This window comes from Ahaetulla prasina, chromosome 2 (assembly GCF_028640845.1).
Source record: "Ahaetulla prasina isolate Xishuangbanna chromosome 2, ASM2864084v1, whole genome shotgun sequence".
Lineage (NCBI taxonomy): Eukaryota > Metazoa > Chordata > Lepidosauria > Squamata > Colubridae > Ahaetulla > Ahaetulla prasina.
This window is the reverse complement of record NC_080540.1, coordinates 172,315,689-172,336,175: the sequence shown is the minus strand read 5'-3', so window position 1 is coordinate 172,336,175 and position 20,487 is coordinate 172,315,689. Positions and strand designations below refer to the sequence as shown.

The following is a 20,487-nucleotide window of genomic DNA, read 5'->3' as shown; positions in this document are numbered from 1 at the left end:
CATGACGTTGGAGCACAGCAACGGTCATAAGTATGAACCAGCTGCCAAGCGTCTGAATTTTGATCACATGATCATGGGGATGCTTCAGAGGTCATAACTCTGAAAAAACGGCCACCAGTCACTTTTTTTCAGTGCTGTTGTAACTTCGAAGGGTCACTAAATAAACTGAACAGTCGAGGACCACCTGCATATGTGGAACTCGGAAAAGGGGCTGATGTTTTAAGGCAGGGGTCTCCAATCTTGGCAACTTGAAGCCTGGCGGACTTCAACTCCCAGAATCTGTTTTGAATTTTTTTCTGGGAATTGAAGTCAGCCAGGCTTCAAGTTGCCAAGGTTGGAGACCCGTTATAAGGGAGCCCTGACATGTGGTACGCGCCGCGCAGGCGCACTCCCGCTCCCATGTTGCCTTTGGAATCGCGCGCCGTTCAACACCGAAGAGGACTCCACGGTCTGTCAACACGCCACGCAAGCAGGCAGCGCTTCTCGGCGCCCAATTCTTCCACCAACACTCCCCCCCCTCCCCATCCCGCGCCATCCTCCCCGCCCCTTCATCACGTGCCACGGAAGGCCGTTCCGACTCTTCCCAACCTCTGCCCGCAGCCTTTGAAGTCGCTTCCGCTTCCGGGTCTTCTGCGGACTGTTGTTTTTGTTGGCGGGGAGGAGGGGGTAGGCTTCTAGTGGTGAGGTGGTTCACTTTCCTCCTCGTCCGTTTGGCGAGGCAGGAAAGGCTCGGCGGGGCATCGCGGGCGACGGAGCTCCTTACGCGGAGCTCGCCTTCCGTCCCGAGGGCAAAAGGCCGAGAACAAGAGATCGGTGAGTGAGGCTGCAGTTGGGCCTTTAAATGCGGGCGGGCTCTGGAAAGAAAGCGGGGCAGAGGCGGGGCTCCAGATGGCTCCGGATAGAGATGCGTCTGTTACGCACTTGAAAAACGTTGTGCGGCCGGTTGCCTTGGGATGCCGCTGATAGCATCCTATCCTGGGTACTAATTTACAGAAAGCCACTCGTAAGTGGAGAGGCTTATGGGATGCTCCAGATGGAGCCCGGGATATTGCCCTGATGGCGCTGCTTGGTAGCAAGAGCGGCGCCACATCCGAGAGGTCGAGGAAGGTGGCCAAATCTTATAAGACGTGCAGGTTGTGGAAATCGGTCCGTGCTGATCTTTTTATACAGGTAGTCCTCGACTTGCAACACATCACTTACAGCGACCGCTTAAAGTTACAATGGCAGTGAAAAAAAAGGGGGTCTTATGACCGTCTTTCACACTTAACGACTGTGGCGCTTTCCCCACGGTCACCTGATTGGATGCTTTGAAGTTACACTGAAAAAAGTGATTGATGACCTTTTTTCACACTTAACGACCATGGCAGCCTTCCTTCCCCAGGTTCACCTGATTGGATGCTTTGAAGTTACACCGAAACAAGTGACATGACTGTTTTGCACACTTAATGACCGTGGCAGCCTTCCTTCCCCATGGTCACCTAATTGGATGCTTTGAAGTTACACTAAAAAAAAGTGACCTATGACCATTTTTCACCCTTATGACTGTAGCCGCCTTCCCCATGGTCACCTAACTGGATGCTTTGAAGTTACACTAAAAAAAAGTGACCTATGACCATTTTTCACCCTTATGACCATAACGGCCTTCCCCACGGTCACCTGATTGGATGCTTGCCACCTGACTCAAATTTATGGTTGCAATGTCTTTCCAGGGTCACCTGATCCCCTTTTGCCATCTTCTGACAAGCCAGGTCAATGGGGAAATCAAGATTCACTTAATAGCCCTGTTACTAATTTAACAACGGCAGTGGTTCACTCAACAAATGTGGCAAGAAAAGTTGTAAAATGAGGCAAAACTCAACAGATTTCTCTCTTAGCAACTTAAATGTTGGGCTCAATTGCAGTCGTAAATTGAGGACTACCTGTAGGTTTCCATGCTGTTTAATCTGTGAGCTGTTGGCAGTCGTTATTAGCACAGATATGAGTTAACTGCCTTAGATATGAGTTAACTGGCTTCAAAGGTGGCACTGTGTTGTCTTAAAAATGTGTGTGCACATCAGGTTCATCTTGGGTAAAAACTCTGTGGATCCTTATACTTTTTATGTGAAACCACTATGAAATAAAAGTCGTATCATGAATCGCCACATTCTCAGAGCTATAATTTTGCACTGTGGCAACAACAAAATTATCCAGAAGTAATGCATGGGATGGGTGGTGCTTTTTTTTTTTTTTTTTTGAAATGGAATACTATACTTTTGAAATTACAGTGAAATCATAGATGTGGTCAGTTTGCATGGAATGAACTACCGTATTTTTTGGAGTATAAGACGCTCTGGGCTATAAGACACACCTCTTTTGGTGAGGAAACAAGAAAAAGAAATCTGCCTCTGCCTCTCAGCAATTTTGCCTCCTTGCAGCAAACAGCATAGTCTGCTTTACTTTCATTTTTGTTTTCAGCATAGCTTGATTAGTACACGCACAAAAAAATGGTCCCAGCAATTTACCTCCTTGCAGCAAGCAGCAGAGGCCTGCGTAAAAGAGAGCCAATAGACAATCAACTTGTGATAATTAGACTGTGCTGATGCTGAAATGGGCTGTTTCTTTTTGCTGCTTGCTGCAAGGAGGTAAACTGCTGGGATGCAGAGGTCAAAGGGTGGGGGCCAGTGGGTGGGAGAGGCTACATTCGGTGTAGAAGGCGCACCCAAATTTTCACCCCCTTTTAGGGGGGGAAAAGGTGCGCCTTATACTCCGAAAAATACGGTATATACCATGGGTGCCAAACTCACAGCATCGTGTTGCTGAGACATGATGTATCGTGACATTTTTTTATCTTTGTGGAGCTGGGCTGAGCATGCCCTGCATGTGAAGCATCTGGCCTACGGGCTGCCAGTTTGACACCTGTAAACTATACAATCAGAAATTGTTAATGTCATAGTGAAAAAACCTTGTATCTGAAACACTGATTCTTTTTTAATTGAGACCCATCTGTGTCCTGTCTTTGTGTCTATATGAGAGTGAGTGAGAGTGAGACTGAGCATGCGCACCAGTCACACGCCGGAACCTGGCAGAGCAGTGGCCGCCGTGTGCATGCGCACTGGCTAGCTGCTCTCTTCCGAGTTCCTAATCCTAATCCTAACCCTAACTGGAAGTACCTTATCCAGCACACATGCTCCCTGGGCAGCTCCTTCCTGGTCGCAGCCCTGACGAGCGTGTGCTCCCTTTTTGACACTTGGTGCCAAAAAGGTTCGTGTCGTGTCCCACTCCTCCTCTGACGGCCGGGTTGGGGAAGTCCGTATCAAGCGTGCCTCTGCAGCTCTGCCAAAGTCCTATCAGGGCAGGCAGGAATCCAAGGTGTGACTTCAGCAATCCAGATTAGACTTTGCCTGACTCAGAGAATGCCAGAAAGCAGATCCTTTATATAGGCCATGGGGTGTGGCTCCATGACTCAGCACTTATCCAGGCCTGCCCCTCCCTTCCTTTTGCTGACATCGCCTCTCCATTCTCCGGAAGCGAGGATCTGTCCACTGCATCATTTCGTCCCCAGCTGCCGGTAATCCCAGCTTGTGGCTGGCTTCAGGCGCACATGCTATCGGAGGGAGGTTTGTTTGCTCAGTTTCTCCGGGCATGGTGCCAGGACTGGGGGCTGGAGGCATGCCAGGACATTCTCCTGTACTATCAGTGTCTGGCAGGAGATGAGAAGGGCCCGGCTGCGGCAAGGGGGGCGAGCGAGGCACAACAGTTTGCCATCAGTGAGCTAGGATGATTTCATAATGTAACAGATGTATTTGTAATTTCTGAGCAGCTGCAATTTGTGTAATGTGATTTTGCAAAGTAATGTTGTGGTCCGCCAGCAGACTGCGGACCTGGCCGTGGAGTTGGACAGTGAGGAGGCTGGGGAGGACAATGGGCCTGTCCTGGAGTCAGGGAAAGGCCCAGACAAGGGCTCTGCATTGGAGGCAGAGATGGGGCCAGAGCCATCTGGGAGCGATGCGTGGACTCTGGAGCTTCCAGAGGTGGACAGCAGAGAGGCAAAGGAACAGGAGGAGCCTATTCCTAGTGCACGCATGTGAAGAGCTGCCAGAAGGCAAGAGCAGCTGAAGAAAAAAGGACAACTCGGGAGTAAGGCCAGAAGATGATTGGCCCCTCCCATAAGGCTTAAAACAGACCAGCAACGGGCTTTGCCGGAAAACATCGTTGGTAGCTTCCTCTATGTCTTGCATTTATTTTTGTGACTTCTGAACATTTGCCAAGAAAGGCCTTTGGCAGTTTGCCTAATTGGACCAAGGTTTGCGATAAGACTGAGGAATTTGTGTTGGGAGGAATTTGTTTTAATTTAGTTGAACTACGCTGGGAATGAAGTAATTCTCAGCTGTTCGAATAAAGTTTGTTGGTTTTTTCATGGACTGAGTTTCTTACTACCTACTTGGGCCTGGGTCACAACAGTGGGATTTTTTGCCAAGAAAAGCCTTTGGCAGGTTGCCAAAGACATCAAAGGTTGGTGATAAGGCCTACGGACTGATTATTAAGAAATTTGTTTTGGAGGAAGCTGACAATAAATTAATTCTCAGAAATAAGTTTGTTGAGGACTGACTTGTGTTTAGTAATCACTACTTGGGCCTTGGTCACAACAAGTAGATAGTTTCATATTTGGAATTAGAAGGATGAAATTGTGAGAAATAAGGAATTTAAAGTAACGGATGAAGGTTTCAGATGTATGTGGGTGTATGTAGAAACTGATGGTCAGCAAGAAAGAATAAGGAAACGGTTTATGAAATGTTGCAAGAAAGTGTCCATCTGTGTGTGTCCATTAGAAAAAGGGTATAAAACTGTGATGGCAAACCTATGGCACGTGTGGCAGAGGTGTTATGCAGAGCTCTCTTGGTGGACACGCACACCGTCGCCAACTGCTCTTCTGGGTTCCGGTGAGCGCATGCGCGTGACAACCCAGAAGAGAGCAGCTGGCCAGTGCTCATGCACAGCAGACGTGCGCCGGAACCTGGAAGAGCAGCTGGGTTATTGATGTAAGTGATTTTATGATGATGTTCATGTTCCAAATTATTAGTGAAATAAATCTCTGAATCTCAAAGTAAGAATTATTGTTTTTTGTTGCTGTCTTTTGTTTCTTTCATTGGGTTTTTCCATGGCAGTATTTAGGTTTTTCTTTTTACTTGATATTAATATTGTTAAAATATATTTCATCCCTGGATATCAATATTTGGGATTTTTATGGGGCTTAGCATTATATATGTGCATTATATGATTCTTACTTGATAATTGTGAAACAGTTGATGTCAATGTCACTGGACCATATTTTGACCATGTGACCATGGGGTTGCTGCAATGGTTGTAAATATGAAAAACGGTCACATGTCACTTTTTTCAATACTGTTCTAACTTTGAATGGTCACTGAGAAAAATAATTATATATCTCCGCTCTTTGATGTAGGCCTACTGACTGTGCTTTCTGGTCAAGGATATTTGTAAAACCCGTAGGACCTGAAATGCATGTAATATTATTCTGCCTGTCGAAATTGTGATTTGCAAGTGTGTTTCAATGTATGGATCCGCTTTTCCCTCACCCTTAGTTCCTTATTTTACAGGATGTGGTGAGCTGGGGTTACCGGAAATAGGATACTGAATGCCAATGGTACATGATGAAATAACAATGTTGAAATGGTGAGGTAGGAGGGAAGGGAAGTTGCCCCAGTTCTTTTTTTTTTTTCTTCATAAAAAAGTTTTATTTTTACAATCATATCAAACAGCTCATCCAATGTACAGTTATATACAATTAGTCGGGCTTGCCCAGTCACCCCCCCTTTTTAACACTCTAATTAATGTAGGGTTGGGTCTGCCCAGTTACCATTTTAGAACGGTGGGGAGGGAGAAAAGAGGAGAGAGTAGGAGGTAGGAAAGAGGAGAAGAGGAAGGAAGAGGGGTAGAAGAGGGAGAAGGAAGGTGTAGGGTGGAGGGAGGAGAGGATGTAGATAAGAGAAGGAGAGGAAGGTCTGGAAAGTAGAAGAAGGTAGAAGAGGGAAGTTGCCCCAGTTCTTATGACAACGTGGCAAAAATCTTGAAAGTCATGTGCTTGGAGGGCTAAACTATACCATGTAATGTTAAAGCCATCCCTTTTGATTGCTTGTCCAATTGATCCTCATTGCAATGTGATCTTGATGTAAGTGCTTTATGTTTGCTATTTCAATAAACATCTGAATCCTAAAGTGAGATGCTTTGTGGTGTGTTGACTGTTCAATTTCTATTAGATGCAGTTTTGTAGCTAATGATTTGGATTTTCCCCTGACTGTTTGGTGTGTTGGCCGGTAAGGACATGCTGAAAGAGGCCTGGCGTCCTGACGGAGCCTCTGACCATTTCCGCTCTCTGCTTCTGGATTGCTCCTTCTTTGCATACATGCACACCTCCACTTTGGACCAGAGTTTGGTGCATTTGGACCAGAGGTAAGAGGGATCTCCCTCCTTGGGGACTCTTGAGGACATAAGCCTTTAGTGCTTATCAAGGGAAGTGGAATTTATCAGCTGCTCAAGAAGGGTCACTCCCTTCTGAGCTTATTGGTAGTGATGAAGTTGTATGAGTAATTGTTGTTGTGCCCCGGAAGCAAAACGGTCGGGCATACCTGTGGGAGAGGCAACTGCTGTGGCCAGGACCTGAAGGGGAGCTGACGTTCCAGAGGCCTGTAGTAATCGAGGTAGCGCCTCGGGTAAGGGTCGTGCCCGTGTGTTCTGTGTGGCCTTGTTTCCGGTGATTGTCTTTGCTCTCACCACTTGTGGCCCGTCGGCTGCCAGCAGAGGTAGCTCCAGAGTCAGACGAGGAGGTGGAAGGAGAGCCTGAGCTAGGTTTGGGGCCTTTGGAAGGCTGTAATAAGGAAACAGCATCAGATACATAGTCAGGGTCTACCGTCCTTCCCCAGGTGGAGAGGCAGCTGTTTTAGGGGCCTGAGCTGAGTTGTTGTGCAACAGAGTTGGACAGCGATGAGGCTAGGTGAGGCCAGGGCCATCGGAAAGTAAGGTGTGAGTCTTCAGAGCCTGATAGTAGTGAGGCAGAGGAACAGGAGGAGCCTGTTCCTAATGCACACATGAGAAGAGCTGCCAGAAGGCAAGAGCAACTCAAGCAGAGAGGACAATTCGGGAATAGGGCCAAGAGATGATTGGCCCCTCCCATAAGGCTTAAAACAGACCAGCACCGGTGTTTCAGCTTTGCCGGAAAACAATGTTGTGGCTGCATCTTCTGCTTCGTCATCATCTTTGTTTTTGTGGCTTCTGGATGTTTGCCAGGAAGGGCCTTTGGCAATTTGCCTAATTGGACTAAGGTTTGTGAGATAGAGAAATTTGTGTTGGGAGGCATTTGTTTTACTTTGAGTTGAACGATGCTGGGAATGAAGTAATTCCCAGCTATTCGAATAAAGTTTGTTTTTCCACGGACTAAGTTTATTGCTACCTACTTGGGCCTGGGTCACAACATGAGTGAGGGGGCGGAACAGATGGGGTCCATCCCAGATGTGTGTATGTACATGTACGAGAGGAAACGAGAGTTGAGCAAAGGAAATTTACTTGTGAGTAAATGTCTTATCTCTACTTATTAGACTGACTGGGTTTAAAAACCACGCATGCGCCAAGATGGCGGCTGGTGATTGAGCGGAGGGGAGTCGGGGGTCGTTTTCTCCCACCAGCCTCCCCCTTCGGATTGGAGCTTATGCTCACCCAGTTTATTCTGTTGGGGAGCGTCTTCTCAGCCGGAGGGTGGAAGGTCCAGTTCGGGGGAGCCCAGGGAGCGGCGTTGAGAGGGAAGGCAGCGATGCAGCGATGGAGAGTCTCCCTGCTTGGCTCAGCTCGGCGTGGGTGGTGGCTGCGGCGGCGCCGGTGCCGGGCTCCCTCTTTGCCGGTGAGGGCGGTGGAGTGGGGCGGCGGTCGCGGCGGTGGCCCTCCTCCCCCCCGGTGAGTTCCGGGGGTGGCATCGGGAGGAGCGCTGCCGAAGAGACAGCTGCGGGTTGGTTCCCCTGGCTTGGCTCGGTGTGGGCGGTGGCCGCGGCGGCGGCAAACGCCCCTTTCGCCAGTGAGAGGTGGCGGAGAGGGGCGGTGGCTGTGACCACGCCGGCACCGGCGCCCCCCCCGGTGAATCTGGGAAGGGGCGTTGGGAGGAGCGGCGCCAAGATGCCAGTGAGAGGCAGCGAGGTAGCAATGGTGATGATCTTTGGATCGGCTTGGCTCGGGATGGGGTGGGGGTGGATGGTCGTGGTGCCCCCCCCCCAGGCCAGGCTGGTCTCTGCCCGCTGGAGGGCCAGGAGAACCTGGAGAAGATTGGAGGAGTGTGGAGTCTGGCGAGCCTGAATTCCTGGGGAGAACAACAACGTCGGGAAGTGGACCCGGTACCCAGGACCCCAGGGAGTTGTTAACCGTCAGCATCAGTTGGAGAGTTTACGGTGGGCCATTTGTGCCCATCTTGGGGTGGGTGGGGGCGGCGGCGGTGGAGACGGTGGCTGTGACCACGCCGGCACCGCGCCCCGTGAATCTGGGAAGGGGCGTTGGGAGGAGCGGCGCCAAGATGCCAGTGAGAGGCAGCGAGGTAGCAATGGTGATGATCTTTGGATCGGCTTGGCTCGGGATGGGGTGGGGGTGGATGGTCGTGGTGCCCCCCCCCCAGGCCAGGCTGGTCTCTGCCCGCTGGAGGGCCAGGAGAACCTGGAGAAGATTGGAGGAGTGTGGAGTCTGGCGAGCCTGAATTCCTGGGGAGAACAACAACGTCGGGAAGTGGACCCGGTACCCAGGACCCCAGGGAGTTGTTAACCGTCAGCATCAGTTGGAGAGTTTACGGTGGGCCATTTGTGCCCATCTTGGGGTGGGTGGGGGCGGCGGCGGTGGAGACGGTGGCGGCCTGCTTCGTTGGTGAGGGGGGCGGAGCAGGGCGGCGGCGATGGCTGTCGTGGGCCCCCCCTCCTGGACTGGGCCGGATTACGGGTGTTCCCCATCGACTCTTTGGTTTCTTTTCCTGTGGATCGTCCGTTGACACCTCTGGGCCTTTGGACTCGGGACTGATAGCAGGAACATATTGGGCCAACGGGTGGAGCATCTTGCGACCGACTGGTGGACATTTCTTTAGGTTTTGACTGGTGCGTTGAAACATCTTTCCTTAACTGGCAGAATATCCTTGGGGGATTTTATCTTGTTACCCGAACTGAAGAGACTATCTTGACTGGTTGGGACACGACTCTCCGATCCCTGACCGCGTTATGATATACTCACCCGCACAACTCTTGGGTCTGCGAGATGCTCCTCTCTCGCAGATATGGACCCCTATTCTATCAAGGGCCTACCTTAATGACGGATTCTGGAATCCCGAGAGGTGGTATGCAGAAAAAAGGGGTTTGAGGAGCTTTTTAACTAAATCTTTTAAAGGGCTTTTAAGCGGAGGGAGGGCTAGGACAGGTGGGAGGGGGATGTATGTGGGAGAGGGCCAGATCTTGCTAGAGCTCGCATTATGAAGATAGGTCCAGAGATTTTAGGGGGGGGTGACTGATGCCCATGGACAAGAGCACTATTCTATCGGCACGGTTTATGGGAGGGGCAGATATGGTGGAAGGAGGGGACCATATCATGTTTGGGAAGCGCGCCCGCGCTGTTTGCAAGCGATCGCGTGCTCCGGTCCCGCTGCATTTTCCCGTTCCCCGAGTGATCAGATTCCTCAGGGCCACGACCTTCGGCTGATGTTATGCAATGCTAGGTCCGTCGTTAATAAGGCCCCCCTCATTTCAGATCTGATACAAGAGGGGGGTGCGGACCTGATGGGCATTACGGAGACCTGGTTGGGCACAGAAGGGGGTGTGCTCCTCGTTGAAATGTGTCCATCGGGTTTCCGTGCATTTCATCAGCCGAGGGTTCAAGGCAGGGGTGGAGGGTTTGCGGTTATTATTAATGAGAGTTTGAAGCCGAGGGAGGTCATTGTCCCGCAGACAGCCGGCTGTGAGTCTCTCTTTGTGCGGTGGGGCCGAGGGGTACAGGTGGGCTTACTGATCATGTACCTGGCTCCCTGCCACGTGACAGCAGCCCTGCCTGAGCTGCTCGATGTGATAGCAGTTGATACCCCCAGGCTTATGGTCATGGGGGATTTCAATCTGCCATCGGTAGGCGAGACATCATCGACAGCTGGGGAGTTCATGGCCTCCATGGCAGCCTTGGACCTGACCTAGTTAGTGAATGGGCCCACACACACTGGGGGACACACGCTGGATTTGATTTTGTCTCGAGACAGTGGCTGAATGATCTGGATGTGGGGGACTTAGTCATCACTCCTCTGCCATGGACAGATCATTCTCTTCTTTGCCTGGACTTTCCGACCGCAAACCCTCACCGCAGGGAGACGGAGCCAGTTCGGTGGTTCCGTCCCAGGCGCCTGATGGACCCGAGTAGGTTCCTGATGGAGCTTGGGCCAATTCCTGAGGATCTGGCCCATGGCTTGGCCGAAGAACTCGTTGCCGCCTGGGAAAGGGCGGCGGGGGTTTTGGACCGTGTCGTGTCTATGCGGCCTCTGACCTGGTAACGGGATTAATAATTTTTACAATGGGGAAAGGACCCAAAAATTTTGGACTGAATTTTCTGCTGGGTATTCTCAACCTCAGATACTTAGTAGATAAAAAGACTTTATCTCCAATGCGAAAAGGGGGTTGAAGGGAACGGTGTTTGTCAGCTTGGGTTTTGTAATTCCAAGCTGTCACAGCTAAGGCCTTTTTTGTATTTTCCCAACCTTTTTTCAACGAATTCATCCAGTCCGTTAGGGAAACGGAAGTGGGGGGTTGCACGGGGAGTTCAGGCATTGGAACGAAGTCCATGCCGGTGGTTACTTGAAAAGGGGTTAACCCTGTGCTGCTGTGTACAGCATTATTATATGCGACCTCTGCAAATGGTAACAAATCTGACCAGTTTTCTTGTTGGTAATTTACATAACACCGTATGTATTGTTCCACCATTGAGTTCAATTTTTCAGCCGCCCCATTGGTCTCCGGATGGAACCCAGAACTAAGTCCTTGAGACGACCCAATGGACCATAAGAACTCCCTCCAGAACTTGGCTGTGAATTGAACACCCCTGTCGGATATTATCCGTTTAGGAACTCCATGCAGTCTGTAGATGTGTTTGACGAAGAGCTTTGCTAATTTTCTCGCCGATGGCAATCCGCTGCACGCAGTGAAGTGGGCCTGTTTAGAGAACAAATCCACTACGGTCCATATCACCGTATTTCCCCCACTAGGTGGGAGTTCAACAATAAAATCCATGGCAATCTCTTCTCAGGGTCTGGTGGGTTCGGCTACGGGTTGTAGGAGTCCAGGGGGTTTCCCTGGTCTGGACTTCATGGTGGCGCAGGTAGCACAGCTCCGCACATAGTCTTTGACATCTGATTTCATTTTTGGCCACCAGAATTGTCTTCTAGCCAAGTGGAGAGTCTTTAAAAATCCAAAGTGACCTCCTAGGCGAGAGTCGTGGCTTCTCTGTAGTATAGGCAACCGCATAGCGACAGGTACATAAATCTTGGTTTCCTTCCAGGGTATTCCATCCCTTAAGGTGAGGTCTGGCAAGTTTTCTTTAAACCAAGCATCGTCAGTGAGTGCTGATTTTAATTCCGCTAGTAGTTTATTTGGTGGGATGTTAGTACCACGGCGTGATCGCGGTCGAGTAAGTGCTTGGCTGGCTGGTTCGCTATTGGGAATCATCGCATGTATTACCACTTTGCGTTGGCTGTCAAATTGCGGTTTCCTAGATAGGGCGTCAGCCAGTAGATTTTGGTCGCCGAGGATGTATTTGAGGGTGAAATGGAACCGTTTGAAAAACTGAGCCCATCGAACTTGTTTGGGAGAAAGTTTTCGAGGGGTTTTTAAGTATTCAAGGTTTTTGTGGTCCGTCCACACCTCGAATGGTTCCTTTCCCCATTCAAGGAAGTGTCTCCAGGAGAGGAGTGCCCAGCGCACTGCAAAGGCTTCCTTTTCCCAAACTGCCCATCTGCGTTCAGTGTCCGTCAGTTTTTTAGACACGTATGCGCAGGGCATAAGATTGTTGTCGGTATTCCGTTGTAATAAGACTGCGGCTACTGCTACATCACTTGCATCAGCTTGGACCACAAAAGGTTTATTTGGATCCGGGTGTTGAAGAATTGGTTCCATCGAGAATATGCGTTTCAGGTGTTCAAAGGAACGTTGGCAGTCCATTGTCCAAGGTAGGGGTTGGGTAGGGTTGGGTTTGGTGGGTAATGGCCCAGTTTTTAGCAATTCTGTTAATGGTAGAGCTACTTCTGCGAAAGAAGGAATGAATTTGCGGTAAAAATTTGCGAATCCCAAGAAACTTTGAAGTTGCTTACGTGTGCGTGGCGGTTGCCAATCCAACACCACTTTTACTTTTCCTGGGTCCATTTCGATACCTTTGTTTGATATCCAGTAACCTAGGTAGTCTAGGGATTCCTTATGGAATTCACATTTGGAAAGTTTGACATATAGCTTGGCCGCTAGGAGCTTTTTAAGGACTTGTCTGACCAATTTGATGTGTTCTTCGATATTGTTTGTGTAGATAAGAATATCATCTAAGTAGACAAGAACCCCATTGTATAGATGGGGGTGCAGGGTTTCATTAATTAGTTGCATAAAAACAGCTGGAGCCCCTTGGAGGCCAAAAGGCATGACACGGTATTGGAAACTGCCCAAGGGGCAGTTGAAAGCCATTTTCCATTCATCATCTTCCTTGATGCGGACCCGGTAATAGGCTTCCCTTAAATCTAATCTGGTGAAAATTTTGCCTTTTGATAAATGGTTCAACAAATCGTGCATAAGTGGTAAAGGGTATGTGTTTTGTATGCAAATTGCATTGATATTTTTGAAGTCAATATACAATCTAAGCAAACCATCTTTCTTTTGTTTAAATAGCACAGGTGATTTTGCTGGTTCAATGAACCCTCTGGCTAGGTTAGTGTCAATGTATTTTCTTAGTTCAGACATTTCGGCTGGCGTCATTGAGTACATTTTGGGTTTAGGTAATTTTGCCCCCGGGTGCAATTCAATTGCGCAATCAGTTTGTCGGTGGGGGGGTAAGAGGTTACATTCATCCTCGCTAAAAATGTCTGATAAATCCATGTATGCTTTAGGGATGCGTGGTTCATTAGGAGATGGATTGGATATGGTGGTTGTTGGTTCCCTCTGGTGGTCATTTTGGATAAGGTTTTTTTCGGCAGGGGGAATTGGGTCTAAGGGTCTGAAAGTCCATATAATTTTCCTGAATCCATCCTCCCATTTGATTGTGGGTTCCCATTTGTCCAACCAAGCTAAACCCAGGATGATGGATTCTGACATCTTTGGAATTACTATATGAATCTTATAAGTTCATGATGGGCTCCAATTTCTAAGCGAACCAGTTGTGTGATTTGGGTCGCTGGAACGCCGCCAATCAAGGTTCCATCTACTTGGTGGAATTTAATTGGGTGTTTCAAGGGAAATGTTTTTATACGGAGTTGGGCGACCGTAGAGGTTGAAATTAGGCATCTGGTGCATTCTGTGTCCACAATAGCCTCTAAATCTTTTTTGGCCCCTCCCCCTGGAATTATTAAGTTTACTTTGATAGCAAAAGGAGGAATGGGTGCACTCGCCATTGGGTCGTTTTCTGCTTGGTTTGAGTAGTCAGGAGGTGAATCAGATGACGGAAGGTTAGTGGAAAGTTCAGTAGGGAGGTCTATGGCTTGTCTTGCAAAGCGACTTTTCGGATTTTTTCGAGGGGGTTTGCGTGGTCGGGTAGCAGTTGGTGGGCGATACTGTGGGAGGGGTGTTGGGGCTAGGCAAACTGACGCCCGATGTCCTAGTTTTCCACAACGGTAGCATTTGATTATTGTTGAAGGCTGAAAGGTGGAGGGTGTGGTTGGTCTTAAGAGGGAGGGTCTTGTAGGTGGTCGTTGTGGAGTTGTAGTTGGTGATTGGCTTTGGAGGGGGTTGAATTCTCTGTCCAGAGCTATGGACATGTTGTACCAGTCATTTAGTTGTTCTGGGATTCTTCTGGTGGAGCAGGCTTTTCTGATGTTTTGATCGATAGCCTCTTTGAAGTAGTGGAGGAGGATGCGATCTGGCCAATGTCTAAGATTACCAGCAACCATTCGGAAGTCCCATACAAATTGTTTTAGAGGCCTGTTACCTTGCTTCATCGTTTTTAAGGTGGTTTCACATTCTGCAATTACGTCATCATCTTGAAACCGGTTGCAAAGCAGTGCCATAAATCCATGAACATTGTTTAGTTCTGGTGCACGTTCATTGTGTAGTTGAGCTATCCACTCTGAGGCTAGCCCCACGTTCATACCATCCGAGATGGCGTTGATTAGGCTTCTTTCTGATGGGTATTGATGTCTATATTGTTCAATGTAAGCCTCAATTCTGCTGAGAAAGTAAGCCAGGTGGTGTGGATTCCCATCAAAGGTTGGTTTGAAAGGGGGAGGGGTTGGGTGAGGGGGTGCAGGTGGGTTTAGCTGGCCTGCTTGCGGTTGAAGAGGGATTTGTGGGAGGGCCGTTGCTATTGGGGCTGGTTGCTGAGTTGTAAAGGGGGGTGGAATTCCCCCTGGCTGCTAAGAAGGAAGTCCTTGAAATGCTTCAGCTGACGAGGCAAAAATCGGCCTGGGGCCCCCAGGAAAGAAAAGTGCTGAACTGGCTGGTTGCCATTGGTATTGGATCTATCCTTGCCCAGGATAAAATGCCTAACCAGGAGGAATAGAAGCAGCAGGAGGCAGCGTAGGCCTCTGTTGGCGGGAAAAGTCAGTTGGAGGGGGGAGTTGCGATTCCCCCCAAGTCCCTGGTGCTGCCTGAACTCCCTGCCGTCTGAAGGAGGGAAGGGAGGTCCTTCTGCGTTCATCGGAATGGCTTTGAGCTTCAGTAATTTCTCCTTCTCTGGTGGGAGGGAAGGTGAATTTAGGCTGAGCTAAGGCTCTCGAGGTGGATGAGCTGAGCTTATACGAGGCCTCACTTCCAAACGCTCAAAAGTTTCTGGGAGGTCTAATAGGGACTGGGATTTCAGGGGGTTTCTCAGGTCCCAATCTAGTGACTCTCCCGATTCTCCAGGTTTTACTGTCCTCCATTGAGGTTGAGAAGAGGGAGGGGGCTCTCCATTCCGCCCCGGGGAAATGTTTTCTCCCAAACGACAGCTTACCCATGAATCGGAGTCTTTGGGCCGTGCACCAAGCTGACAAGCAGGCTCTACCACTTCGGGTTTTTGAGTCATATCTTCCGATGGGAAGTAGGTGATTTTGACTAAGTCCTCAGATTCCAACTTCTGTGCTACTTCCACGCTTTCAGCTTGCTGCCCTTCCATCTTCGTTGGGTCTTTGCACCGCTGTGGAGGTTGCGGAGGCTGGGGCCCAGCACCCCCCTAACGGGCCCCCTCTGAGCGGAGGAGAGGGTACCGTTAAGCAAAAGAAAGTTAAGAGTTTTGGAATAATGTCAAGGTTCCAGAAAAACCTCTTCTGCATAAAAAAAACTCAGAAGTCATTGTCTTTCAGAGTTCTTTACTAGCATGAGGAAACTGGCACACGATGAGTGAAATTCCAAAACTGAACTTCCGGATTCTTTTCCCAGTTATACAAACCCCAAGAGTCCCACCCCCCCCAACCCCTTTGCTGGTCACATGGTCCCACGTTCTCCCAGTTCATTCGAATATCTTCTCGCCACTCCTCCTGCAGATGTGCACACCATCCGACCTTGACCGCTTGAAGAATGTTACCATACCCCTCAACCCCCCTTCTTCCCCTCAGGGGAAAAATGTGGCAGCGTCTGGAACCCTAAAGTCTAGTATGGTTTCCAGGCGTGACAGCAGGCATATCTTGAGAATATTGTTTGGGCTGAGTTTGACTCTGTGACTCCCGATGACATGGACAGGATACTGGGGAGGTTGATTGCCACCATATGTTTATTGGACCCGTGTCCCTCCTGACTGGTACTGGCCACCCAGGAGGTTACACAAGGCTGGCTCCAGGGAATTACCAGCGCTTCCCTGATGGAGGGAGTCTTCCCAGCTGCCTTGAAAGAGGCGGTGGTGAGGCCCCTCCTTAAGAAGCCTTCCCTGGACCCAGCTATTTTGGCTAATTATCGTCCGGTCTCCAACCTCCGCTTTTTGGCGAAGGTTGTTGAGAGTGTGGTGGCTTGGCAGCTCCCCCGGTACCTGGAGTAAAATGTTTATCTAGACCCGTGCCAGTCCGGCTTCAGGCCTGGGTACAGCACAGAGACGGCTTTGGTCGCATTGGTTGATGATCTCTGGAGGGCATGGGACAGAGGTTGTTCCTCTGTTCTTGTCCTGTTAGATTTGTTAGATTTATCAACCATGATATCTTGCTGCAATGGTTGGGGGGTTTGGGAGTGGGAGGCACCATTTTGCGGTGGTTTTCCTCCTACCTCTCCGACCGTTCGCAGACAGTGTTGACAGGGGGGCAGAGATCGACCGCTAGGCAACTCACGTGTGGGGTGCCGCAGGGGTTGATTCTCTCATCCCTCCTGTTCAACATTTATATGAAGCCGCTGGGAGAGATCATTCGTGGTTTCGGGGTGAGTTGTCAGCTGTACGCTGACGATACTCAGCTGTACATTTCCACCCCAAACCACCCCAACGAAGCCGTCGATGTGATGACTCGGTGTCTTGAGGCTGTTCGGGTCTGGATGGGGACGAACAGGCTCCGACTCAACCCATCCAAGACGGAGTGGCTGTGGATGCCGGCGTCCTGGCACAGTCAGCTTACCCCATTGCTGACTGTGGGGGGCAAATCGTTGGCCCCCAGGGAATCGGTGCGCAATTTAGGCGTTCTCCTGGACGCACGGCTGTCTTTAAAAGACCATTTGACGGCCGTCGCCAGGGGAGCTTTTTATCAGGTCCACCTGATTCGCCAATTGCACCCTTTCTTGGACCGGGACTCGTTATGCACAGTCACTCATGCCTCGTCACTTCCCGTCTGGATTACTGCAATGCTCTCTACATGGGGCTCCCCTTGAAGAGCATCCGGAGGCTCCAACTGGTACAGAATGCTGCTGCGCGGGGGATTGAGGGAGCTCCTCGTAGCTCCCATATAACATCTCTCCTGCGCGGGCTGCATTGGTTGCCGGTGGTCTTCCAGGTGCGCTTCAAGGTGTTGGTTATCACCTTTAAAGCGCACCATGGCATCGGACCGGGATATTTACGGGACCGCCTGCTGCCGCCAGTTACCTCCCATTTTCCGGTGTGTCCAGTACGCTCTCACAAGGAGGGCCTCCTTAGTGTGCTGTCGGCCAACCAGTGTCGGCTGGCAACCCCCAGAAACAAAATTACTTTCATTTGCAGTCCGCATGGCTTGATAAGCAGTCTTTCAGAGGAATGTTATCAACACCCACCTATTTCACGTGGAACACTGCCAAAGAGCTAATTTCCAGACGCAGGGCAACGCCAAACCTGGCACAGAGTAACAAACAGAATTTTCAAATCTTGAATTGGCCAGATGAACTAATTGTTTCCTGCAAAAGCTCACATTCCGTTCGCTTCTCTTTTATATATTATGGGAGGGTCCAATCATCTCCAAGCCTTACTCCCAAGTCGACCCTGTTTCCTTAATTGTTCCTGTCTCCTGGTATGCACAGAGTGGAAACAGGCTCACACTGTTCTTCTGCCTCGCTGATATCAGACTCCGGAGGCAGCAAAGAACTACCAGATGGCCTTGGCCCCCTCTCTGCCTCCGACTCAGAGCCATCGTCCGAGCCTTCCCCAGACTCCAGGACTGGCCCAAGTTCCTCCCCAATCTCCTCACTGTCCCCATTCTGCTGGCCGCTGGCGGGCCACAACTACTACTTGGGTTTTGGAAGGTAATGTGGTCGAGGGACATCGGTTGAGAAGGCAAAACATGTTATTTCCATTACTACTAAAAAGATGGTGTAAAAATGATGTTCTGTAAAAATGGTTTTCTAGGTCAGATGACCAGGAAAGAAGAGAGAGGAGGGTTAGAATAGAAAAATAAGTAAGATGTTAAACCATTCCCAACTGCCTATGTCTTTAGGATGCATTGGATTTTTATCCCCCTGGGTTTGGATTTTTTTTGCCACAGCCCTGAATCTGGTGGTTTTTAAAAACTATTTCAGTGCTCCTTCCCAGCACCACATTTGCTTTGTTTTGTTTTTGGAGTTGTGCTGAACAGTCAGAGACAGACTGAAAGAATCCCAAGCCTTTCTACATAAATTCTTCCCAAATTTCTGTTGGATTGGAAAGAATAATATGAGTTAGATTTCTGTATTGATTGTATATGTTCATAATGCTATATTTAATATTAACTATGTAGTGATTGATGGCCATATCCCTTTGACTTTTTATGATTAACCTCCATGGTAACGTCTTCCAAGCTGGTTGTTTGTGTTTCATATTGAAGCATAAACTTACCGTGCAGTGTACTGTGCTAAAATATGGATGGCTATTGTGTTATATGGGCGCAGCTTATGTAGATTATTTGTCTTATACTATGCAAGATGAGAAGGGCTGAACTCAGAAGCATTTGCTTTTCAATCGGGGCAGCAGAATAGAGCAGACCCCACTTTAAAACAGATTATTTGCTTTTTGTAAGTTAAAAATGTTTTAAAAAACTGAAAGATGAAATGTCACCATTATTTTTATTATTATTATTGCTAGTGTTACTATTATTGTTATTGTTTTTATTGTTATTGATTTAATCTTCAGTTTGATATACAATCTGGGACTGGTAAAAACTTAACAGTTCAAGTCCTAACCAAGGACCTAAAATTTATTAACGTCTGAGTATATAGGCAGTTCTAAGTAAGGTAGTTTTTTGCAAAGTCAGAATATTCAGGTCTAATAAGTTCAAAATTTCCACCTAGGCAACCTTTTGGTTATTGCTCCAAGGGCTCCTATTACTATTGGTACAACCATTGATTTTTTTCAATAATAATAATAATAATAATAATAATAATAATAATAATAATAATAATAATAATAATAATAGTAGTAGTAGTAGTAGTAGTAGTAGTAGTAGTAGTATTAGTATTAGTATTAGTATTATTTACTTTATTCATTAAATATGAAACTCGGTCAACTGAACATTCAAAAATGCATCACAAATACCATTGACTGGTGCTAATGGTTGATATGGGTTGCTGCCAGTGTCCTAAGTATCAACCAAGTACCTTCTTAAGATGTACAATGTTCCAAGTAGCGCAGTTTTTTGCAGTTCCACTGGTGTTATTGGAAGCTCTAATTCCTTGAAGTATTTTGTAAAATTCTTGGACATGGTGCCACGTGCCCCAATGACATTGGGTATCACTGTCACATGTTTCATCCATAGTTGTGTAGTTTCAATGGCCAGATAGCGATATTTTGTGATTTTTTCTTTTTTTTTTCGATTCCAGGTACAGTGGTAACAATAAATTATACACTTCGGTTTTTGACGACTGTGATATTTGGTGTGTCGTGTTCCAAATTTGATCCATCTGTATTCACCTTTACCACCACCTCCTCCTCTTCCTCCTCCTCTTCCTCCTCTTCTCCTTCTCCTTCTCCTCCTCCTCCTCCTTACTATTATTTGATACTTTTATATATTTTAATATTTATATTGTAGAAGTTTTCTTCTTGGTTGTCATGCGGCTATTGTTAATTGCACTAAACTTGCCAAGAGGAAAGTACTTGTTCATCCACAAAACAGCTGTAGAGGCATGGCTAATCACAGAACAAAAAGATCAGAGCAATATAAAAACTGGATAGTGTCAGCAGTCCATGGACACTTTGATATCTAGAACATTCTATTCGGGTTTCCAATTATTATGAATTCTTTGTGGATTTAAAAGTGTTTAGGAAATAATTTTAAAATGTTGTCTGAAGTCCATTTCATTGCCTATCCTCTCTGAGTTCTATGAAACATGTATAATTTGAAATGGAAATGTTTATTTGGGGTACCTGAGAATAAGAAATCCAAACTAGCTAGTAGAACAACAAGGAAAGCAAACGGGTGGAAGAGACAGAAGAGAGAGGAAGAAATTGCTCATGGATTACTACCATTATTTCCAGATTGCTGCTGATTTCCCATTGAGTGTATTTGGAGCATTGTTCCCTCCTAATTTGAGAAATCTTAAGGGAATGTCTAAGGAATGAGGTTGGAGGAGAAGAGGTATTAGAGAATACCTCTGTGGAGAAATTCAAGGGTTTATGTTGATTGATTGGTTGGTGGTCATTCATCTGAGGAATTTGAGAGATGGAGGGAACTATTCTTATGACCTGCAGGGAATTTACAATGTTCTTCTCTGGCCCTGAAAATAATCACATACATATTGTAAGTGCACCTTGGTTGCCCTTCTGAAAGGGAAGGGACTAAGGAAAACTAGGGTCCATTCCTCACCCCTACAGGCTGAAGAAAGAAGGAAGGAAGGAAGGAAGGAAGGAAGGAAGGAAGGAAGGAAGGAAGGAAGGAAGGAAGGAAGGAAGGAAGGAATCAAGAAAATTAAAAAGAAATTAGTCCAG

At 48.1% G+C, this 20,487-nt stretch overlaps 1 protein-coding gene across 1 annotated transcript in view; it reads left to right on the top strand.

Moving 5' to 3' along the window:
* Positions 1-916: 916 nt before the first annotated feature.
* The window catches only part of MBD1 (methyl-CpG binding domain protein 1), an 82,152-nt gene continuing 62,581 nt past the window's right edge, over positions 917-20,487 (top strand). Inside the window, exon 1 of the mRNA XM_058173439.1 lies at positions 917-1,170. Within this exon, the coding sequence (XP_058029422.1) occupies positions 1,057-1,170 (114 nt within the window). The 5' untranslated portion in view covers positions 917-1,056. The remainder of the gene's footprint in view (positions 1,171-20,487) is intronic.